General features: G+C 41.3%; 1 protein-coding gene across 1 annotated transcript; it reads left to right on the top strand.

Annotated features, from left to right (window-relative positions):
- The first annotated feature begins 7,558 nt into the window (after nt 1-7,558).
- LOC143766462 (uncharacterized) lies at nt 7,559-24,893 on the top strand. Its single transcript, XM_077254208.1, has 7 exons — nt 7,559-7,787; nt 8,007-8,102; nt 8,218-8,360; nt 8,806-9,073; nt 10,052-10,230; nt 23,521-23,579; nt 24,484-24,893. Exons 1-7 carry the CDS (start codon nt 7,724-7,726, stop codon nt 24,632-24,634), a joined length of 960 nt encoding a protein of 319 aa, XP_077110323.1. The 5' UTR covers nt 7,559-7,723; the 3' UTR covers nt 24,635-24,893.
- Nucleotides 24,894-25,931: the final 1,038 nt, after the last annotated feature.

Raw genomic sequence — 25,931 nt, 5'->3', positions numbered from 1 at the left:
ACCTTGTGAAGAGCTGGAGGAGGCCACCAAAGGAGTGGGGCCTGAAGTAGGTACCACCTCGCGTGATGAAAGCTCAGCCAATCCAGAGGATAGAGGGAGCGAGCTAAGCATGGTTCAAGAGGCTGTGGATACTCGTTTGAAGCAAGAGGAGCTTCGGAGACAGGCCGCTGAGTGTCGTGTGAATGCCTTAGAGAAAGAGGTGGCGGAGCTCAGAGGTCGCCTGAAAGAAAGCCAGTCAATGTATAAAGCAGCCTGGGAGAAGGTGGAGTGGCAGGTGTCTTTCCTGGCCAAACGTCTGGAAGCTGGTGATGTTCAGAGGAAGTTGGCTCTGAAAGCTGAACAAGATGGGTGTCTAATGACAGCTGAAGAGAAGGAGAGTTCCTTGTTCAAATGTATGATAGACGTACCTGAAGACCTGAGAGAGGCCTGTGCCAGGGAGTCTATGCATGAAGAGTTCAAGAAGGCTGTGGGGGCATGTAAGGTGAATTGGTCCCCAGAAACTAATCAGTTAGTGGTGCTGTCCACAACTGATGTCACAGCTAAGAGGGTAGCTACCCTGAGTGACATGCACCTGAGATATGTGTGTACAAAATGGATGGCCCAATTACGGAATGAAGAAGCTCCTAGACGACTAGAGCATATAAGGAAAGCTCGGAGTCTTCGAGAAGATGTAATACAAGTACCCGTCTCTAGGGTGAAGAAAGTCATTGGAAGGAATGGTCAAGCCGTGCAAGAGATGATGGATAAGTCTGGAGTGGTAAGGTTGAAAATACCTGGTGTCCATGAAGACCAAATACCCCGAGAAAAGGGTATGGTTCCCTTCTTCGTTTTAGGAACAGTGGGGAGTCTTAGCAAAATACGGACTCTGCTGGAGTATCACATGGTATATCTGAAGGAAATGGAGCAGTTAAGGGTTGAAGGACGGCGCCTTACAGGACTGCTGCGCCCATTTGATGGAAGATGGCGGCCACTTTCGACCCGAAATGTGGACAAACAAAGGGGTGGAAGTACCCAGCCTGAAGGAAGACTTAGAGGTAGTGTCACCTCAGTTGACTCAGGGATGACTGACATAGGTGGGAGACCTTGTAGCAAAAAGGTGGTGACTAAAGGTCTGTTAATGCAGACGGACTGTGACTTGAGGGCTAAAGCTCAAAGCCTACATGTTGACCGCTGGGGGCGGGGGAAGCCTATCAAAGGTGACGTGGGTTCAAGGTATCGGAACCCTAGGTTTATGTCATGTGTCCACCCCGATAGGGTTGAACAAAGGGGGGAGGTATGTGGTGTAGTGACCAATGTTACAGCCAGGGGGCGCTGTGTGTGCTCTTCAAGATGCACTTGGAAGCAGGGTTATGATGAAATAGCGACTGCTCATGTGATTAATGGACGGTATGTATCGCAGAGGTAGGTGGCCCTGTGATGGAAGCCTGGGTATGTTTTGCTCAAGCAGATCTACTGCTGAGGGATTTGTTTACATTGGGAAGGCTTCCAGGTGATTGGAGAGATGGGTGGGTTCAGTCACCTACAAACCCTCCCAAAGAGGCGTGTCTGACGAACACGTAAGATGGTTTTGTGTGTAAGGACCTGTGGTGATGTCACGCTCACCTGACTAGCCATGTGACAGGTACCTGGGTGTGGTTACACCTATGTAAAGAGGTGTGTGTAGCACATGGAGTGAGTGTGTGGGTGTGTGTCAGGGTGGACACACTTCCATGTGTCCTGGCTGGACACTGCAGAGTGGCCTGTGTGTTGGACAGTTCCAAGTGGGGACAGACATCCTGAACAACACACAGAGACCATCTTTAGGCTGGAGAGCCTACGTGCTGGACATAGCACAGTCTGTGTGCCCACAGACCTGAGAGAGCGGAGCTCTACTATGGACATTGAGGATTAACCTGTCTGAAGTAAGACTGTTTACCTGTTGTTCCTGTTGCAATGTGGTTTATGGAGCAATAAACCCTGTGAACTTTTAAGGAAACGTGTCTCCTGAGTGTCATCCGCCGCACCTAAGCGAGTGTCCCCTAGACCCGTAGCGGGTGAAACGCTACAATGTGTATATAGTATGTGTGTACATATATACAGTATATAGTATGATTGTGTATATCTGTGGTGCATGTGAGTATATATATATATATATATATATATATATATATATATATATATACACATGTACATACAGTACAGTGCCTTGTGAAAGCATGCGGCTCCCTGGAGCTTTTCGACCTTTTCTCATATATCATGCTTCAAACATAAAGATACTAAATGTAAATTTTTGATGAAGAATCAACAACAAGTGGAACACAATTGTGAAGTTGAACAAAATTTTTTGGTTATTTTAAATTTTTGTGGAAATTCAAAAACTGAAAAGTGGAGCGTGCAATATTATTTGGCCCCTTTACTCTCAGTGCAGCAAACTCACTCCAGAAGTTCATTGTGGATCTCTGAATGATCCAATGTTGTCCTAAATGCCTAATGATGATAAATTTAATCCACCTGTGTGTAATCATGTCTCTGTATAAATGCACCTGCTCTGTGATAGTCTCAGGGTTCTGTTTGCAGCACAGAGTGCACCATGAAGACCAAGGAACACAACAGGCAGGTCCGTGATACTGTTGTGGAGAAGTTTAAAGCCGGATTTGGATACAAAATGATTTCCAAAACTTTAAACATCCCAAGGAGCACTGTGCAAGCGATCATATTGAAATGGAAGGAGTATCATACCACTGCAAATCTACCAAGACCCGGCCGTCCCTCTAAACTTTCATCTCAAACAAGGAGAAGACTGATCAGTGATGCAGCCAAGAGGCCCGTGATCACTCTGGATGAACTGCCGAGATCTACAGCTGAGATGGGACAGTCTGTCCATGTGACAACAATCAGTTATACACTGCACAAATCTGGCCTTTATGGAAGAGTGGCAAGAAGAAAGCCATTTCTCAAAGATATCCATAAAAAGTGTCGTTTAAAGTTTGCAATAAGCCACTTGGGAGACACACCAAACATGTGGAAGAAGGTGCTCTGGTCAGATGAAACCAAAATCGAACTTTTTGGCAACAATGTCAAACGATATGTTTGGCGTAAAGGCAACTCAGCTCATCACCCTGAACACACCATCCCCACTGTCAAACATGGTGGTGGCAGCATCATGGTTTGGGTATGCTTTTCTTCAGCAGGGACAGGGAAGATGGTTAAAATTGATGGGAAGATGGATGGAGCCAAATACAGGACAATTCTTGAAGAAAACCTGTTTGAGTCTGCAAAAGACCTGAGTCTGGACGGAGATTTGTCTTCCAACAAGTAATGATCCCAAACATAAAGCAAAATCTACAATGGAATTTTTCACAAATAAATATATCCAGGTGCTAGAATGGCCAAGTCAAAATCCAGACCTCAATCCAATCGAGAATCTGTGGAAAGACCTGAAAACTGCTGTTCACAAACGATCTCCATCAAACCTCACTAAGCTCGAGCTGTTTGCCAAGGAAGAATGGGCAAGAATTTCAGTCTCTCGATGTACAAAACTGATAGAGACATACCCCAAGCGACTTGCAGCTGTAATCGCAGCAAAAGGTGGCGCAACAAAGTATTAACTTAAAGGGGCCGAATAATATTGCACGCCCCACTTTTCAGTTTTTGATTTTCCACAAAAATTTTAAGTAACCAATACATTTCGTTCAACTTCACAATTGTGTTCCACTTGTTGCTGATTCTTCACCAAAAATTTACATTTGGTATCTTTATGTTTGAAGCATGATATGTGGGAAAAGGTTGAAAAGTTCCAGGGGGCCGAATACTTTCGCAAGGCACTGTGTATACCATAGTATGTGTATGTATACTATATTTGTATACTGTATGTGTGCAGTATATTGTGTAAATATAGAAACTGTATATGTATGTGATCATAGTGTATACACTGTATATAAACTGAATGTTTCTGTGTGTATATACTTTATTTAGTGTGTGTTTCTATATTTATAAAGTATATATAATGTGTGTACATGTATAGTGTGTATCTGTGTATATGTGCTGCATACAGTATATAGCTCTGTAATTGTAGTGTCACTATAATAGGAATCAGTAATTTACTGTATTTTGTGGATTATAAAACGCTCCGGATTATAAGATGCAACCCAAATTTGAGGAGAAAAATAGGAAAAACATTTTTTTTTTAATAAAATGGTGGTGCTTCTTATAATCCGTGCTTCTTATAATCCATGCATCTCATTGCTTACCGTGGTGGTGGCTGCAGTGAAGCGGGGTCCCTGGGTCGCTGCTGGAGGAGGCAAGAGTGGAGCGTTGCTGCAGGCCGCAGGCTGGGATGAGGGCGTGTTCCGATGTGCGGCTGCGGGTGTTCGGTGCTGCAGAGGCTCTGCCGACATTTTGTGAAAGGCCAGAACCCCTGCAGTTTATTTATTTTTACTCATTTATATAGCGCTATTAATTCCTCAGCGCTTTACAGACATTAGTGGCACTGTCCCCAATGGGCCCCTCAATCTAGATTCCCTGTGTTTGGAATGTGGGAGGAAACCGGAGTACCCGGAGAAAACCCACGCAAACATGGGGAGAGCATACAAAATCCTTGCAGATGTTGTCCTTGGTGGAATTTGAACCCAGGACCCTAGCGCTGCAAGGCTGCAGTGCTAACCACTGAGCCACCATGCTGCCCCAGTTGCATGGTGTGGTTTCCTATGCGGTGGACTCCTGGGAAAATAGCTGCCGAGGGCTGCGCATGCGCAGATGGAGATCTCGGCACCAAGATCTCGGGAGATGAGATCTCAGCGCTGAAATCTAATCTCCTGAGATCATGGTGCCGAGATCTCCATCTGCTCATGCGCCGCCCCCGCAGCCATTTTCCCGGAGTCCACCCCATAGGAAACCATGCAACTGCGGGGGCTCTGGCCTTTCACAAAATGTCAGCAGAGCCCCCGCAGCACCGAACACCCCGCACATGCGATCACCCCTTCATCCCAGCCTGCGGCCTGCAGAAAACCTGGACCCTGCTCCACCGCGGCTGGTAAGGTATGTCTGCATTGCATTGTAAGGCGCACCCCCATTTTCCCCAAAAAATTTTGGGAAAAAAGTGCGTCTTATAATCCGAAAAATATGATATGTCTAATGCCTTTGTATTATTTTAGGGTTAGTTCACACTTTCTTTACTGCTCTCGATGCGTTCTGCCAGACACGGACAGCTGCCAGAAGACACTTTTTTTTTAAATCTGTTGCTGTTGTCTTTCAGCATTTCTTTCCCTATTCAACTGAATGGGACACAAAAATGCAAGTGAAAAGGCTGCACAAACGCTGAATATTTCCTGCCAACACTGTAGATCAATCCACAGCAAAAATGGTGCGTGTGAACAGACTCTACAGGGGGTTTTCTGAGAATGTAAAAATAATTAGCATGAAATGATAAATCCCCTGCTGCTCCAGCACTGATGCTCCAGGGGTCTCCGCTAGTCTTATCACTGGGCTGCAGGGGTCTTGTGGCTCCGGGGGTCTCCGCCAGTCTCAGCACTGGGCTGCAGGGGTCTTGTGACTCCGGGGGTCTCCACCAGTCTCAGCACTGGGCTGCAGGGGTTTTGTGGCTCCAAGGGTCTCTGTCAGTCTTAGCACTGGGCTGCAGGGGTTTTGTGGCTCCAGGGGTATCTGTCAGTCTTAGCACTGGGCTGCAGGGGTCTTGTGGCTCCGGGGGTCTTCTCCAGTCTCAGCACTGGGCTGCAGGTGTTTTGTGGCTCCAGAGGTCTCTGTCAGTCTTAGCACTGGGCTGCAGGAGTCTTGTGGTTCCGGGGGTCTCTGCCAGTCTGAGTACTGGGCTGCAGGGGTCTTGTGGCTTCACCTTATATTATAGCAGCAAAGTGAATAATAACCATAAGGGACCCTGAACCATCGGCCTCGGAGCCACAGGGAATTTAGCAGAGTAGGTTGGGGGACTTTTTTTTTTATTGCTTTTATTCTGCTGTTAGTGAGGTAGGATGTAGAAAAGACGGCAATTCTGCTGTTTTCTATTATCGGTCACATGACCAATCATGTTTTTCACAAATGCCACGTGTGCCCTATTTGACCTACGGTGCTGCACTCATGTCCATGTTTTCCCAGCAGCACAGATGACAAGGGCCAAAACAAGTCTATGAGTCCATGTAAATATGTCGTCCTTGTGCCGTCCGTGTGCTGTCCATGTGCCATCCATGTTTAACATGGAAAGTATATGAGAAGCTTTGTAATTTCATTTCCATTATCCATACCGGAAAAACACGGATGGCACATGGATGGCACACAGATTGAAAACACTGGTGACACCGATATCGGTGTAATATGTATGTGTTTTATATGGACATGGGGGCCCCACTTTGAATTTTGCCTAGGGTCCCAATTTGTCTAAAACCGGCCCTGTGTCCATGTGTAGAATCTCTGTTTGTGATTCATATGATGGACAGTTGATTTGTCTTACAAAAGTCAATGAATCTTCCTCCAGCTTCATTTCATTCTTCAAGTTCAAAGTTTCTAACAACGGTTCCATATTTGCCGTGGCCCCATTTTGGCATTCAAGTTTCCCATGATAATGATTAAGTCTTCTTTTGGTATCTTATCTATTTCCTCTTGAACTTGATCAGAGAACGTTCTCCTGCTTTGTATCTGTTGTTGGTGAGTAGATTAGTATGGCTGTAACATGAATTGGCACTACCTGTAGTCATACAGAGATGACTCTAGCAACACACTGGGTACTGCCGTGAATGGAAAGGCATGGTATTAGACTATGCCTCTGGTAGGATGTAATGGAAGTAGTAAGATGACAGCCGTGGAGTTTAAGGGTAAGCCGCTTGGATCAAGACTGGCATTGATCATAGTATTTGAGGCAAAAGCAGGTTAAGTAATATAGCCCAGCTCCTGCCACTGATCTAGTGGATGCACTGAATGTGACCACAAGATCAATGTGTGATGAAAATGTATTGGTACAATTTTACTATGTTGGGTGTGCTGGGGAAGATGTTGATGTTGAATATGGGCTAGTAGGGTTTAAGTCACCCCTTCTCCTCCAAATTAATGAAATTCTCAAGTTTGAATAATTTGAATAGAAGGTTGAATACACCATGTTGGTGTGTACTTAGTCAGCCTTATCTATAATTTTTTTTTTTAGCCTTATCTATAATTTAAGTAATCCTTTAGGTTATAGCATCATACAGTACTTTGTAAGAAAAGTCAAATGTGAGCATAGCTCTTCTTCTGCATAATTGTAGCTCCCTCAAAGTATCAGTTTATCAAAAAACTGCTGTGAACTTAAACATTGAAGTGTCATCAAAGCTTCTTAAATGCATATAAAAGACAACTGACAATGGAATAGCTTTTAAGTGTTTTTCTTCCTTTTCAAAGGGAGAAGCTACTTAAGGCTTCATTTGGCAAGCAAAAGTAGTTTAAGATCACACCTCAAGCTGAGCTAGTAAATAAGACCAAAAGGTGACCCAAACTTAGGGGGTAATTTTGTATTTGAAACAACCCTTTGATGTGGACTTTATCAATAGTCTCAGAGACATTTAAGTGGGGAAATTCAATTAGTTTAAGGGTTCTTGACACCGCTTTTGTGTTGTATTAAGATTACAATCTAAGCAACCTCTTATTGTAGCCTTGGAAGTTGGCACCAATATACTTTTGACCTGTCTCTCCCAAGGATATAAGTCAGGGCTGCACATGTAGAATCCATCTAGTATCCTGGAGGCAATATTAGGAACCAGACATGGAGTACTCATTGCTGGTAAAGCTCATCATCTGCAGTTTATTTTGCTTCTTCTGTGTCGCTTGTAAGTATTCTATTTTTTTTCTACTGAAAAAATACATATTTTTATTTATTTATTCAATTACCTATTATCCTATCGTTCAAAGAGAATGTGCTCATGCCCTGTTCTTAATCATAGTGGAGTGAGCATGTCCTTCTAAATATCACCATTGGAAGGTATTTAGTATGCTGAGCAATCCTGTGTGTTTTCTTAACGTGGACGAATGTATTACATCCTCTGCAGGTGACGGCGCCATAAACAGGTCTCCCGACAGAAGGAATTTATTTACAGAGCGAGGATGTTGTAAACGGCAAAGTAATTTTGCCTATATTGGACAGGGTACGTACACGTGTGTGGAAAGACATGGTGATGTCTCAGAAACTCTTCACTATATTGAAGAAAATATAAAGATATTATTTGCGTTAACACTTATAGACTGCTTGTTTTTCTGTAGATATATCGGGCAGTCCTGTAAGTGTGGATGTTGGATTATGCAGATCTCACTGTGGAGTCCCTCAAAGATTCAATTCCTACAATTCTGGATTTCCGGGACTTCCAAAACATTCATCAATGCTGGATTTCCTGAAAAATAAAAAGGTTATGCATATTAGAATTCTATTTATCTACTTACTTTAGCTTTTTTCCTGCTTGTTACTTTTAGAATCTAACATAACAAAAAGTTGATTGGGCACTCACCAACTTATTTTCTTTGCATGATCAAGAGTTGCCTACGACTTTTTCGCTCACATGGCGCTTTACCAAGTTTTCTTGATAAAGAGCTCTGTGCATGAAATGGCTTTTTTTTAATCACTTTTTGATGTTACACTGAAGCTCTTTCAAATATTTTGCACCACACTTGTAAATATAGCTCAATGGGTTCATCCTGTTTTTGTGAGTAGTGTCAACTTATTTTATAATTATATGGACTTTTAGAATCTCTATACAAATCCAACAGCTCATCTGTTTCCATTGTCTTTTCAAACATCTTAATATATTAAATCCGCATTGCAATAATCTTGTACAATGGTATCTTTTATTATAGTTACGAGACCGAATGCCTGACACAACGCTGACATCAGGTTCTGAGCCATCATGTCCCCATGAGACAAGCTGTCAACCAACAAAGGTTGGATTAGAGAGGGTTCTGCTATTCCAGGGAATTCAAGAAGTGGAGGTGATTGAGGACTGTCAATGTAATCCCACCCCACAAGAGTGCATCCGAATGCCATTTCTCAAGACCTTCTTCCCAGAAACACCCTTTGAGTCAACAGTGGATGTTGGGAAATGTTCGAGTCCTACAGATAGTTCAGGTATGGTTAACGTGTGACAACTTATATATAGTGAACTTTGAACTTTCTGCTTTTCTTTATTATGCTTTGCTTATATAGCGCCATCATATTCCACAGCGCTTTACAGACATTATCATCACTGCATCACTGGGGCTCATAATCTAAATTCCCTATCCCCATATCTTTGGAATGTGGGAGAAAACTGGAGTACCCGGAGTAAACCCACGCAAACACGTGGAGAACATAAAGACTCCTTGTAGATGTTGTCCTTGGTGGGATTTGAACCCCTGACTCCAGTGCTGAAAGGCTGCAGTGCTAACCACTGAGCCACCGTACATAACTATTCATTCATAAATATGCAAATAAGCATGTTTCAATTAATTTCTAATTTTAAACAATACGAGGCAAGCTTTGCAGTGATTAAAAGATTAGATTGTTCTAGCACTGGTTTCGAACAACTAAGGCATCATTCAGACGTACGTTTTAAACACATACGTGAAAAAAATGATCTAATTGTCATCAGTGTGGTCTGTGTGTCCATTTTTACCATGAATGTGTCCTTAGTGTGTCCTCATCAGTGTGTCATCAGTATGTCACCAGTGTGGTCTGTGTCTGTTTTTACCATCAGTGTCATCATTGTGTCCATTTTTACCATCAGTGTCTCCTCATTGTGTCATCAGTCTGTCCGTTTTTACCATCAGTGTCGTCAGTGTGTCCATTTTTACCATCACTGGGTGATCCGTACATGTGTCATCAGTGTGTCCGTTTTTACCATAACTGTGTGACCAGTGTGTTTCACTGATGGATAAATAATGTTAAACCCTGACAGCATAAGGAGGCCATGCAAGTGCTGTATGTGTTTTTCATGGACCCTTAGACTTGTACTGGCACTTTTCATCCATAACACCAGAAAAAAACAGACATGTCTTCGTGAGTTTTGCACATATTCTTATTGGTCTAACAATATGGAGTAAGTAACTTACACTAAATTCCTTACAGGCCTTCGGTGTGCCCCAATTAAATTTGATACTGTAATTGTTGAAAGCGCAAATGGAGCAGTCGTAGTCCAGACTGTGGAAACGTGTGAAATGATGGAGAACTGCTACAGGGTCACCTATTTTGAATATTACTATGAAGTTATATATAATGCCAAAGGTGTCAAAGAAGAAAGACTTAAGGTAATCCATCTATATTATCTCACTTATCTTTGCATCACGTCTTTTATTTATAGCATCATCTGGCTCTATCTATTATCTATCTATCTTATCTATCTATTATATATTAATGATCTTTCTATCTATATATATCTATTAAGTATGTATCTATTTATCTATCTATTTATTATCTATCTGTCTATATATCTACATCTATCTATCTACCTATTATCTCTATCTCTATCTATCTATCCACCTATCTAATATCTATCTATCTGTATCTATCTATCTGTATCTATCTATCTATCTATCTATCTCATATCTATCTATCTATCTATCTATCTATCTATCTATCTATCTATCTATCTATCTATCTATCTATCTATCTAGTTATCTATCTATATATCCAGCAAACAAAAGGGAACAGCACAACACTTCTACTTATCTTCGGGTACAAGACCCCAGGCAACCAGTCCAACGATTGCACCACGTTTATGAAAGCTCAAAAAAAGAGGCAGCACTCCAATTCTTCTGTGAAAATGTGGAAGATTTAATCAACCCACTTATCTGGGCGACGTTTCAGCTCCATCTGAGCCTTTCTCAAGCCTTGAGAAAGGCTCAGATGGAGCCGAAACGTCGCCCAGATAAGTGGGTTGATTAAATCTTCCACATTTTCACAGAAGAATTGGAGTGCTGCCTCTTTTTTTGAGCTTTCATATCTATATATCCATCTATATCTATTTATCTGTATCTATCTACCTATTTTCTATCTATCTAATATCTATCTATCTGTATCTATATATCTATATCTATCAAGCTTGAAAAAGGCTCAGTGTGAGCTGAAACATCGCCATGCCATGTGGGTCTGAATAAAATCCACATTTTTTTCACTTAAAGTCTATAGAGTGCTGCCTTCCCTTTTTTCACTTTATCTATCTATCTATCTATCTATCTATCTATCTATCTATCTATCTATCTATCTATCTATCTATCTACTGTATCTATCTATCTATCTATCTATCTATCTATCTATCTATCTATCTATCATGTATCTATCTATCTTATTATATATCTATCTATCTACCTACCTACCTATCTATGTATCTATTATATATTAATTATTATTATCTATTTGTCTCTATACCTATCTACTTATCTATCTATTATCTATCTGTCTATATATCTGCATCTATCTATCTATCTATCTATCTATCTATCAAACTATTATCTATATATCTATCTATCTAATATCTATCTGTATCTATATATACAGTATATATATTTTTATATCTATCTATTCTTCTATCTATATATATCTATCTATCTATAATAATCTATCTCTATTTGTCTGTCTATCTAACATCCAACAATGTCTGAACGGTTTAATATTAAGTTTATGGTGCTGATTAAAAAGAGGACTTGGGTTTTTCCAGATTCGCTCTAGTTTCGGTGATATTAAATAATTATTTAATTTCGGTAGAATTCTGGCTTCAAAAAGTTGCTTTTATTTCACTGTAAGCCTACAAATTGAAATACAAAATAACTATATGGGATATTTCATTACCAAGGACACTGTAAAGAGTCAAAAGACCAATAGCTTTTGCATTTGTTATCACACACGTCGCATTGCAGGAATGCATTATTTTCATGGATGAATTATCTCAAAACTAGAATCCAAGAAGTATCGTTTCTCCTTGCGGAGAGTGACATGATAAGCATGTCGAGGTGAGGAGACTTAAAGCCGCAATGCTCCTCTGGGAAATATGCAAATTGTCTCTTCAGAGAGGAAGAGGACTAGAACTCTAGTGCCACCTATTGGAAGTAGCAATCCTAACAGTCAATGTCGACCCTTTAACGAGCCTTGTCATATGACTTAGGATAATAGCCAGACCAGAATCTCCTAAGTCATGTGACAAGGCTCGTTAAAGGGTCGACATTGGCTTTTAGGATTGCTACTTCCAATAGGTGGCACTAGAGTTCTAGTCCTCTTCCTCTCTGAAGAGACAATTTGCTCAAAACTAGAACAAATTCAGCAAAAGTGATAAGATTGTTTAATTCAGCACCGTCAAAGTACCCTACATCCATTCTAGAAACCTTGGCACCTGAAATTTTTTTTGTAGACCGGTGTCTGTCTATCTATCTATCTATCTATCTATCTATCTATCTATCTATCTATCTATCATCTATCTATCTATCTATCTATCTATCTATCTAATTCAAAGAAGCTTTATTGGCAGGGCCAAATAAGCAATAGTTTTGCCAAAGCAAGTGTAGAATAGGGAGAGGGATTGTGGGGATGATGGATAGTTAGTTACTGTATGAACGATGGATAGCGACACATCTATGGTGAGGGTTATGGAAGTCCATGGCATAGGATATTTCTCTTTCTCGCAGTCTATGGCATGTGCTCACATACTGCTATTTCCGCTGTGCTCCTTTCTTTCCCCAACAGGATCTATCTACAGTTATGCTCAAAAGTCTACATACCCCGGCAGAATTTTTGCTTTCTTGGCCTTTTTTCATAGAATATGAATGATAACACCAAAACTTTTTCTCCCCTCATGGTTAGTGGTTGGGTGAAGCCATTTATTGTCAAACTACTGTGTTTTCTCTTTTTAAATCATAATGACAACCCAAAACACCCGAAAGACCCTGATCAAAAGTTCACATACCCCATTTCTTAATGCCGTGTATTCTCTGAAAAAAGGCCAAGAAATCCAAAATGCTGCCAGGGTATGTACACTTTTGAGCAAAACTGTATCTATAATAATAATAATCTTTATTTTTATATAGTGCTAACATATTCTGCAGCGCTATACAGTTTGATAAAAGAACTAGGCAACATATTTTACTGGGAAATTAGAGCACTAGATAGTGCCGCAAGAACCCAAAGTCCCAAGGACAAGTTAGCTCCATAAGAACCATAGAGAAGAAGGAGTAAACCGGAGCAAAAAAATGGTATAAATATATTTTATTAATTATACAAATAGACAGTGCATAGATAAACAGAACTAATACAGTATAAGGAATGGTAAAAACAGAGTGAGTCACCCCCAGTACCAGCACCGCCCAATCAGAGTGTGCTGCATACAGAAAAATAGGGAAGCTGCCAGAATGTGTGTACTAAATTAGCCCTGGGAGAGAGACATACACCTCCCATATGGTAAATACCAATGACAGTACGGCGCTTACCGGAAAAGTATGCAGACGGCGGTGTGTGCCTGGCGGGATTCAGTCCATGCGGGCCCCCGACGCGCGTTTCGCTGACGCGGGTGTTTAGGCTTTCTCAAGGGGAGCGCTATACAGTTTGCACACATTAACATCGTTGTCCCCGATGGGGCTCACAATCTAAATTCCCTATCAGTATGTCTTTGGAATCTGGGAGGAAACCGAAGAACCCGGAGGAAACCCACGCAAACACAGGGAGAACATACTCCTTGCAGATGTTGTCCTTGGTGGGATTTGAATCTATCTATCTATCTATCTATCTATCTATCTCATATCTATTTATGTATCTACACACATGGTCAAAATTGCAGGTACCCCTTGTTTAATGACAGAAAAACATGCAATGGTCACTGCAATCAAATAAATCCTGTAACTGTCAATGAGACTTCTGCACCTCTCGACAGGTATTTTGGCCCACTCCTCAAGAGCAAACTGCTCTAGTTGTCTCATGTTTGAAGGTTGTCTTTTCCAGGCAGCATATTTCAGCTCTTTCCAAAGATGCTCAATAGGATTTAGGTCAGGGCTCATAGGCCACTTCAGAATAGTCCAATGTTTTCCTCTAAGCCACTCTTGGGTGTTTTAAGCTGTGTGTTTTGGGATCCTGTTGCAAGACCCATGACCTGTGACTTGAGACCAAGCTCTCTGACACTGGGCAGCGCATTTCTCTCTAGAATCCCTTGCTAGTCTTGAGATTTCATTGTACCCTTCACAGATTCTAGACACCCTGTGCCAGATGCAGCAAAGCCGCCCCAGAACATAACAGAGCCTCCTCCATGTTTCACAGTAGGGACAGTGTTCTTTTCTTGATATGCTTCATTTTTCCATCTGTGATCATAGAGCTGATGTACCTTGCCAAAAAGTTCCATTTTTGTCTCATCTGTCCATAGGACCGTCTTCCAGAAGGTTTGTGGCTTTGCAACATGTAGTTTGTCAAATTCCAGTCTGGCTTTTTTATGATTTTTTTTCAAAAATGGTGTCCTCCTTGGTCGTCTCCCATGAAGTCCACTTTGTCTCATACAACGACGGATGGTGCGATCTGACACTGCTGTTCCTTGAGCTTGAAGTTCACCTTTAATCTGTTTAGAAGTTTTTCTGGTCTCTTTTGTTACCATTTGAGTTATCCGTCTCTTTGATTTGTTATCAATTTTCTTCCTGCTGCCACCTACAGGGAGGTTGGCTACAGTCCCAGGGACCTTAAATTTCTGAATAATATGCGCGACTGTAGTCACAGGAACATCAAGCTGCTTGGAGATGGTCTTATAACTTTTACCGTTAACATGTTTGTCTATAATTTTCTTTCTAATCTCCTGAGACAACTCTTTCCTTCGCTTTCCTCTGGTCCATGTTGAGTGTGATACACACCATGTCACCCAACAGCACAGTGAGTATCTGTAGCCCTATATACAGGCCCACTCGCAGATTCCAAGATTGTACACACCTGTGATGCTAGTTAGTGGACACACCTTGATTTATCATGTCCCTTTTGTCACATTATTTTCAGAGGTACCATCATTTCTGTCCAGGCCTATTTCATAAATTTTTTTTTTAAATATTATGTGGCAGCATGGTTGAAAAGCAATGTCTGACTTTCATTTGTTCATTTTCATAGATTTTTTATTTATTATTACTTTTGTCAGATTCAACGTACCGTATATACTCGAGTATAAGCCGAGAATTTCAGCAAATTTTTTTAGTCTGAAATTGCCCCTCTCGGCTTATACTCGAGTCATACCCAGGGGTCAGCAGGGGAGGGGGAGCGGCAGCTGTGTAATAATACTCACCTGCTCCTGGTGCGGTCCCAGCACCTCTCTGGTTCCCCGGCGCTGACAGCTTCTTCCTGTAGTGAGCGATCACATGGTACCGCTCATTACAGCAATGAATATGGACCCGACTCCAGTACCATAGGGGTGGAGCCGCATATTCATTACTGTAATGAGCGGTACCATGTGACCGCTCACTACAGGAAGAAGCTGTCGGGGAACAGACGTGAAGGGACAGCACCAGAACAGTCAGAGCAGAGGACGGGGAAGACACAGCGGCGGTCGGTGCTGGAACGGGGAACAGGTGAATATAGCAAGTGCCGGGGGCCTGAGAGGTAGATATGTAATTTTTTATTTTTTTAATCGCAGCAACAGCATATGGGGCAAATATCTGTATGGAGTATCTTATGGGGCCATGTGCAGCATTATATGGGGGCAAATATCTGTATGGGGCCATGTGCAGCATTATATGGGGCAACTATCTGTATGAAGCATCTTATGGGGCCATGTGCAGCATTATATGGGGCAAATATCTGTATGGGGCCATGTGCAGCATTATATGGGGCAAATATTATTATTATTATTTATTTATATAGCACCATTGATTCCATGGTGCTGTACATGAGAAGGGGTTACATCAAAATACAAATATCACTTATAGTAAACAAAACTAACAATGACAGACTGGTACAGAGGGAAGAGGACCCTGCCCTTGCGGGCTTACATCCTCCAGGATTAAGGAGACAGCAGGTCGAGGGTTGCAGTAGCTGCAATGGTGTTGAGGTGGCCGTGTGGTCTTTACAGGCTGTAAGCTGCTTCTTCTGTAAGCAAATATCTCTATGGAGCATCTTATGGGGCCATGTGCAGCATTATATGAGGCAAATATCTCTATGGAGCATCTTATGGGGCCATAATCAGCATTTGTGCAGCATTGTATGGGGGCAAATGTGTCTATGGAGCATCTTATGGGGCCATAATCAGCATTTGTGCAGCATTATATGGGGCAAATGTCTGTATGGAGCATCTTATGGGGCCATAATCAACATTTGTGCAGCATTATATGGGGCATATTTTAATATGGAGCATCTTATGGAGTCCATCATAAACTGTATGGAGCATTATATGGGGTGTATTTTGTATGGAGCATCTTATGGGGCCCATCATAAACTGTTTGGAGCATTATATGGGGCTCCTGACTCAATATGGTTATTCAAAAACACTAAACCTACTGATGTCTCTATTAATTTTACTTTTATTGGTATCTATTTTTATTTTTAAAATGTACCAGTAGCTGCTGCATTTTCCACCCTAGGCTTATACTTGAGTCATTAAGTTTTCCCAGTTTTTTGTGGCAAAATTAGGGGGGTCGGCTAATACTTGGGGCGGCTTATACTCGAATATATATGATATTTCTGTGACCATTGTGGGTTTTTCTGTCATTAAACGAGGGGTACCAACAATTTTGACCATGTGTGTATATATCTATCTATCTATTATCTATGTATCTGTCTATATCTATGTATCTATAATTATCTGTATTATTTATCTATTTAATAATAATAATAATCTTTATTTATATAGCGCCAACATATTCCGCAGCGCTTTACAGTTTCAAACACAACAGTCATAAATAACAGCGTTAACAATAATATAATAACTAATATTAATAATCATTTAGAGGTCTATCTAAGTTTTCCAGCACTCGGGGCAGGAATTCAGTTTGGCGACCCCCCCAAGCACATATGCGATTAACACACTCACAGTCACAAGGCGACAAGCTGCTCTCCCTAATTCTCTCAATGTTCAGTTAAAAATTGAGCGAAGCAGAAGAAAAGCTTGTTGCTGCGTGATCGTCAGTATGAAAATCGCATATGAGTGAAGTGGCCATGATGATTGCTGGAACCAGCAAGCAGCACTAAATCCTGACATTGAGTATATTACACACTCTTAGGATTGGCTACTGGGCTTCATTTTATAATTATAGGGTGCATCCAGGTTTGAGATAAGGTATCTGGATGTAAATTTTTTGTGATACTGCCTAATGCTCATGTTTTTATTTATGTGGAATATTAAACGTGTTGTCCAAGTTTGTGATGAGTCTGAAGTCATTCTATGTGACTGCAGGCTTCTGAATTCTCACATGCATGCACTGCGCACTTTTAGGTTTCTCCCTTGCCGGTGGCAAGAGTGTACAGTCATGTCAGGACAACTAGGAGGTTTGTATACTTCTGGCCACATTCCGACCAGACATGTCCAGCATCGCTCAATTTATGTTCATTGAATGAAGCCACATATATCAAGTAGGAACTTGACCGCATGTATGTAAATTGCCAGCACCAGAGAATCCTGACAGCATGCAGTGCGTACTGTGAGAATTCAGAAGTCTGCAGTCATATAAAATGGCAACCAAGAGAGGAAAAGAGATCATGCCCACATATGCGGGAGCACCTCAACAAATGCAGAATATATTGTTTGTAATTTTATTTCAATTTATGCAGTCATATACAGTAAAATGACTGCAGACTCATCCCAAACCTGGACCCCCTTTAATGCTTCTAACAGAAATAAAAACATGAGAATTAGTCAGTATCCCAAAAAGATTTACATCTAGGTACCTTATATATGACATTGTCTCTCTTTGGAGTCTTTCTCTTTCTTTTCTTCATCTTGTCCAGACGCTATGATGACTTTTCACAGCCACAGCCGTCTCTGCAGACTTCCATCTTCTCCTGTCTTCTGCTGCACATTCCAACATGATGCCCTTAAAAATAGCATTGTCCTTATAATGCTAATGAATAAAAATATCTGCCCTACACTGAGCCCCTGAATATATAATTTCCCCTCTCTATATTCCCTGCACCAAATATGACTGCCAGTCTGTCTCCCTTATGGTACATGCCCTCTACACTGCCCTCTGCTTTTAATATTGGACCCTCTCTTCACACTTTCCTCTCACACTGTGTCCCCCTGTAGGGCCCAGCCTCTATACTGTGCCCCTTATCACATTCCCCCTTCTTGGCATACTGTTCCCTCCTGGCTGTGCCCTTAAACTGTCCCCCCATGCTACCCTAACATGCCCACACTGCTCAGTCTATATTCTGTGCCCATTCACACTTTTTTCCATCTTACTGTCTCCTTGCACTATTACACTATTCACCTCGTTTGTCTTTACACATGTTCCCCCCTCCATTTTCCTACAGTCTCCTCTCACATTCCCACTGCTAACCATACTTTCTGCTCATATATTTACTCCCTCACTATCCATAATGCCTCCTCACACATCCCCCTGACTCCCCATATTGTGTTTGCCCACATCTCATCATGATCGCTACTCATACTGTGTCTGCACCCATCCCCCCACTAATCATACTTTGTCTGCACCCATCCCCCATATGCCCCACTCACTCCCCATACTGTTACATAGTTACATAGTTACATAGTTATTGAGGTTGAAGGAAGACTTTAAGTCCATCTAGTTCAACCCATAGCCTAACCTAACATGCCCTAACATGTTGATCCAGAGGAAGGCAAAAAAACCCCATGTGGCAAGGAGTAACTCCACCATGGGGAAAAAAATTCCTTCCCGACTCCACATACGGCAATCAGACTAATTCCCTGGATCAACGCCTTATCAAGGAATCTAGTGTATATACCCTGTAATATTATACTTTTCCAGAAAGGTATCCAGTCCCCTCTTAAATTTAATTAATGAATCACTCATTACAACATCATACGGCAGAGAGTTCCATAGTCTCACTGCTCTTACAGTAAAGAATCCACGTCTGTTATTATGCTTAAACCTTCTTTCCTCCAGACGTAGAGGATGCCCCCTTGTCCCTGTCTCAGGTCTATGATTAAAAAGATCATCAGAAAGGTCTTTGTACTGTCCCCTCATATATTTATACATTAAAATAAGATCACCCCTTAGTCTTCGTTTTTCCAAACTAAATAGCCCCAAGTGTAATAACCTATCTTGGTATTGCAGACTCCCCAGTCCTCTAATAACCTTGGTCGCTCTTCTCTGCACCCGCTCTAGTTCAGCTATGTCTTTCTTACACACCGGAGACCAGAACTGTGCACAGTATTCTAAGTGTGGTCGAACTAGTGACTTGTATAGAGGTAAAATTATATTCTCCTCATGAGCATCTATGCCTCTTTTAATACATCCCATTATTTTATTTGCCTTTGTAGCAGCTGCCTGACACTGGCCACTGAATATGAGTCTGTCATCCACCCATACACCCAGGTCTTTTTCATTGATGGTTTTGCCCAGAGTTTTAGAATTAAGCACATAGTTATACATCTTATTACTTCTACCCAAGTGCATGACCTTACATTTATCCCCATTAAAACTCATTTGCCATTTATCAGCCCAAGCTTCTAGTTTACATAAATCATCCTGTAATATAAAATTGTCCTCCCCTGTATTGATTACCCTACAGAGTTTAGTGTCATCTGCAAATATTGAAATTCTACTCTGAATGCCCCCTACAAGGTCATTAATAAATATGTTAAAAAGAAGAGGGCCCAATACTGACCCCTGTGGTACCCCACTGCTAACCGCGACCCAGTCCGAGTGTGCTCCATTAATAACCACCCTTTGTTTCCTATCCCTGAGCCAGCTCTCAACCCACTTACACATATTTTCCCCTATCCCCATTACTCTCATTTTATGTATCAACCTTTTGTGTGGCACCGTATCAAAAGCTTTGGAAAAGTCCATATACACTACGTCCACTGGGTTCCCTTGGTCCAGTCCGGAACTTACCTCTTCATAGAAGCTGATCAAATTAGTCTGACATGAGCGGTCCCTAGTAAACCCGTGCTGATACTGGGTCATGAGGTTATTCCTCTTCAGATACTCCAGTATAGCATCCCTTAGAATGCCCTCCAGGATTTTACCCACAGTAGAGGTTAAACTTACTGGCCTATAATTACCGAGTTCAGTTTTTGCCCCTTTTTTGAATATTGGCACCACATTTGCTATACGCCACTCCTGTGGTACAGACCCTGTTATTATGGACTCTTTAAAGATTAAAAATAATGGTCTATCAATGACTGTACTTAGTTCCTGCAGTACTCGGGGGTGTATCCCATCCGGGCCCGGAGATTTGTCAATTTTAGTGATTTTTAGACGCCGCTGTACTTCCTGCTGGGTTAAGCAGTTGACATTTAATGGGGAATTTTTATCACTAGTCATATTGGCTGCCATGGGATTTTCTTTTGTAAATACTGATGAAAAAAAGGCATTTAGCAGATTGGCTTTTTCCTCATCCTCATCCACCATTTCACCCAGACTATTTTTAAGGGGGCCAACACTGTCATTTTTTAGTTTCTTACTATTTATATAGTTAAAGAATATTTTGGGATTATTTTTACTCTCTCTGGCAATGAGTCTCTCTGTCTCAATCTTTGCTGCCTTGATTTGCTTTTTACAGAATTTATTTAATTTTCTGTATTTATTTAATGCCTCATCACTACCTACTTCCTTTAATTCTCTAAATGCTTTCTTTTTGTTCCTTATTGCGCCCCTAACAGCTCTATTTAGCCATATTGGTTTCCTCCTATTTCTAGTATGTTTATTCCCATACGGTATATACTGTGCACAGGTCCTATCCAGGATGCTAATAAACGTCTCCCATTTTCTTTGTGTATTTTTGTGTCTCAGGATACCGTCCCAGTTAATTGCACCAAGATCCTCTCTCATCCGTTGGAAATTTGCCCTCCTGAAGTTTAGTGTCCTTGTCACCCCCCTACTACCCATCTTATTAAAGGTTACATGAAAACTTATTATTTTATGATCACTAGTCCCCAAGTGACCCCCAACCCTTATATTTGATATGCGGTCTGGCCTGTTGGTTAATATTAGGTCTAGCAGTGCCCCCCTCCTTGTTGGGTCCTGAACCAATTGTGAAAGGTAATTGTCTCTCATAGTTGTCAAAAACCGATTACCTTTGCTGGAACTGCAGGTTTCTGTTCCCCAATCTATTTCAGGGTAGTTGAAGTCCCCCATAATAATGACTTCTCCTTGAGTCGCAGCTTCATCTATTTGCTTTACGAGGATATTCTCCATTGCTTCCATTATTTTTGGAGATTTATAACAAACCCCTATCAGTAATTTATTATTTTTTCCCCCTCCCCTTATCTCCACCCACAGGGACTCCACATTTTCATTAAATTCACCTATATTATCACGCAGGATGGGTTTTATGGAAGATTTTACATATAGACACACCCCTCCCCCTCGCTTATCTGTACGGTCATTTCTGAACAGGCTATAGCCCTGCAAGTTAACAGCCCAGTCATGGCTCTCATCCAGCCACGTCTCAGATATCCCCACCATGTCATAATTATGCTCCAACAACATTAGTTCTAATTCGTCCATTTTGTTGGCGAGGCTTCTGGCATTAGTATACATGCACTTGATGTTACTCTCTGTACCTCTATTCTTTCTAACTGTGGTAACATACATTCCCCCCTTCACTCACCATATTGAGTTCGTACACATCCACCTCAGTTTGTGTCCACCCCAATTCCCTCACACACCGTACTGTGTCTGCACCCATCTCCCCCTTATACATTCCCTCTCTCCTCATACTGTGTACTCACTCAGCCCCCCACTCATCATGCTGTGTCCGCACCCTTACCACCATTCACCATAATGTATCTGCATCTATCTCCCATTCACCACACTGTTTCTGCACCCATTCCCCCTTACTGTTTCTTCATACATGCCCTCAATCTCCCCCCTTGGTCCTCATATTGTGTCTTCAAATTCCTCCCACACTGCGGTTTCATCAGCAGCATAATCACATAACCTGATCACACTGCTGACATCACCCTGACTCGGCATCTGAAAGAGGGGGGCTGTAAGGGGCGCAGCTGGATGGAAGCCCCACATGACTGCGTTGCCGAGAGGAGGGGTTTGCAGCTTGAATAATAACAAGGGATTGTCACGGGATTGGTGGGGTTTGAATGGGGGGGGGCATTTTTTGGTGTCATAAGGAGGCGGGGGCTGGAAAATGTGTGGGAAGAATTCACTAGTGGGCGACTGAGGAGGAGAGAAGCCCACCCTCCCTCTCTTTTTTCATGTTAGTTTGAGTTGAACAGCTTTTCGGTGGGGGTAGTGTTGGGGAAGGTTTTGTTTTATAGTTCAGGTCAACTTCGAGGGGGGGGGATTTTTGTTAATATTGTCACAGTGGCGGTTGGCGGGGGGTGGGGTTCTTGGAGTTGATGATGACGTTTTATGGGGTTGATCTGGCTTTTGTTTACGGGCTCTGGACGGGGAGTTTACCTCGGAAGCTTTGGGGTTTGGTTTGCCCGAAACGGGTTACATGGTGCCCTCGAGCTGGTGGTCACGGCTGAGGGTAAAAAAGTGTTTGGTTTTAAATTTTGTGGTGGCTTTCTGCCTATTCTTGAGCCAGATTTTTAGCTCCAAGAACCCTCCCCTCAAGGTTTTACATATGCAATGGTGTACATGTTGTTATTCATGTAATTGTTTGCTTAATAAAATGGCCGCTGTGGCCAACTTATCCAAAGAAATTTATGTGTTTTGTTTTAATTTTATTAGTTGGCAGGCGGAGTTTTAAATGGGGCAGGGTATGGGGTTAGGAGGATTGGGTACGGAGAAGACCCAGTCTTGGCGTTACGCGGTCAAGACACAAGCACAATTGTTCACTGAGAGCTCCAGCTGCATCTTCTCTGACAATGGCTGACTCCCATTCCATGGCTGTGCCTGGGTTCAGATGTCTCGCCTGCCCCCCGATACGTCTCTGTTTCTATCTATCATCTATCTATCTATCTATCTATCTATCTAACTTACTATCTATCTCTATCCATCTATCCCATATCAATCTATCCATCTATCCAATATCCATTTGTCCCATATCCCTCTATCTAATTATCTATCTATATATATATATATTTTTTTTTTTTATCCCGTATCTATCTATCTATCTATCTATCTATCTATCTATCTATCTATCTATCTATCTATCTATCTATCTATCTATCTATCTATCCGATCCATCTATTTATCTACCTATATATTATCTATCTATTATTATTTAGTTACTTATCTTTCTAGAGTCCGCATTGGTCAGAGTGCTGTAATATTAGTCAAGGTTTCATTTTTTGATGGGCAAACCCTTTGTTTGCTGTATTTTGACCCAACCAGCTGTGTTTAAAGGATTTTGGTATTGTACAAACAGTTTTTGATATGCAGGAAGGTTTCTACGAATGCAAATGAGTCTTTTGTAGTTGTCTCTTGTATTGTATGCAGTAATGGGGATTTGATTTCAACTTCTTTGTCTTGTAAATCCTCTAGGAAATTGATGTAGGCCAGTGCCTAGGAGGTTGTCCATCAGGAAATCATTGTCTACTCAGGTAAGCACAGCTGGCTGACTCCCTCCCAATCCCCACAGGGTCTTATTTCCTTTATTACCTTGGTTCAGAAGCAGGAAATAAAAAGTTTTTAAGGATTAGTGTTGAACAATAGTCTTCAATATATCAATGTATCAATTTGTAGATAAAGTGTCTATATTCTATACAGTATTATATAGTTCAACTCAAAATATATTGACTCATCCTATTAAAAACTTTAGAACTCTTGTTTAAAATGCTATCACAAAACGCATGTTAAGGGTCTCTGCATGTGGTCCACTGTTACAGAGTTATTGGTAAACACTATGTCTATTTAACCCTCTATGTGCCCTGTTGGGATGGTTACCCTGCACTATTTGATCGTCTTCAAATGCACTTTTGCAAAAGCAGCTTTATGATTCTATATATAAAAAATAAAAACTTTTCTATTAGAAAACTTTACTATAATCCATGTGTAAACATTTTCTGAAATTTTATATGTATATTTGATTTGAAGACATAGTATATGACCTACAAAGGAAACTTACCTTCTATGTGCCGTAATAAGACAGCATCCTTTATTGTATGAATGTATGCCATATCTGTTCTAGAGTGTACCATGTGTTGTCTTATCATGTACTACCTTGCGACCCTTATGCTTTTTTTTTAAATGTCATTATATGTAGTAAAGATTTTAGTATTGTCATTTTAAACAGTTCTCCAGTTTTTAATAGGATGAGTTAGTAATTAGATAGGAGAGACTTTATACTTTTGGACCAATTGTCTGATTTTTTTTTTCAAAATATATTGAGCTTTTTATTACTACCTATAATTTTCATATTGTACTGCATTTGTATTTTTATAACAGAACTTCTTGGGGTGGGGGTAACAAAGCTCTCTAATATTTTAACTTTTGTTATTCTTTTAGGGATTCTCGGAACAGGGATCACTGTTTGGTATGGGCTGAAGGATCAGGCAATGGTTGTATACCACAGGAATATGAGACACATACGTTCAGAAGCAGAAATGGACACATACGCTCTGTCCTAGCCATTAAGACTTGTAATTGTAGAGTGTAAATGTTGCAATACAATTTATTAGGCAATGTAAGCTACTTACAAACGGAGTTGAACACATACATTGTTTGGCTCATACAGGAAACATACAGCTACCCTATGGAAAGTGTGACGCCTGGGAACGACAAAGGCTCACTAATTTAGCACTGTCACTAGTAGTCTGAGACGTACACGCTCAGCAACTCGTGCTCTAAACCAAGGCACTTCAGTCTAGGTACCTGTGTGTCAATACAACATTTTTGGCACTAGATGGAAAACTCACTTCTTATAGCAAACGTCAGTTGTGGTCTCCACATACAGTGGGGGGAATAAGTATTTGATCCCCTGCTGATTTTGTCAGTTTGCCCACTGACAAAGACTTGAACAGTCTATAATTTTAAGGGTAGGTTAATTTTAACATTGAGAGCTAGAATATCAAAAATAAAATCCAGAAAATCGCATTGTATAAATTATATAAATTTATTTGCATTTTGCAGTGAGAAATAAGTATTCGATCCTTCTGGCAAACAAGAATTAATACTTGGTGGCAAAACACTTGTTGGCAAGCACAGCCATCAGACAGACGTTATTTGTAGGTGGTGATGAAGTTTGCGCACATGTCAGGAGGAATTTTGGTCCACTCCTCTTTGCAGATCATCTCTAAATCATTAAGATTTGGAGGCTGTCACTTGGTAACTCGGAGCTTCAACTCCCTCCATAAGTTTTCTATGGGATTAAGATCTGGTGACTGTCTAGGCCACTCCATGACCTTAATGTGCTTCTTTTTGAGCCACTCCTTTGTTGCCTTGGCTGTATGTTTTGGGTTATTGTCTTGCTGGAAGACCCAGCCATGACCCATTTTTAATGTCATGGCGGGGAGAAGAGGGTTATCACTCAGAATTTTATGTTACATGGCTCCATCCATTCTCCCATTAATGCGGTGAAGTAGTCCTATGCCCTTAGCAGAGAAACACCCCAAAACATAATGCTTCCAACTCCATGCTTGACAGTGGGAACGGTGTTCTTTGGGTCATAGGCAGCATTTCTCTTCCTCCAAACACGGCGAGTTGAGTTAATGCTAAAGACCTCAATTTTTGTCTCCTCTGACCACAGCACCTTCTCCCAATTACTCAAAGAATCATTGAGGTGTTCATTGGCAAACTTCAGATGGGCCTACACATGTGCCTTCTTGAGCAGGGGGACCTTGCGGTCACTGCAGGATTTTAAACCTTTACAGCATAATTGGTCTGTAGGAGCCAGAACTCTTAATGGTTGGTAGGGGATCAAATACTTAGTTTTACTGCTAAATGCAAATAAATTT

The sequence above is a fragment of the Ranitomeya variabilis genome, chromosome 1 (assembly GCF_051348905.1).
Source record: "Ranitomeya variabilis isolate aRanVar5 chromosome 1, aRanVar5.hap1, whole genome shotgun sequence".
NCBI classification, from domain to species: Eukaryota; Metazoa; Chordata; class Amphibia; order Anura; family Dendrobatidae; genus Ranitomeya; species Ranitomeya variabilis.
Note: the sequence above shows the minus strand (reverse complement) of the source record. Positions and strands in the feature narration are given on the sequence as shown.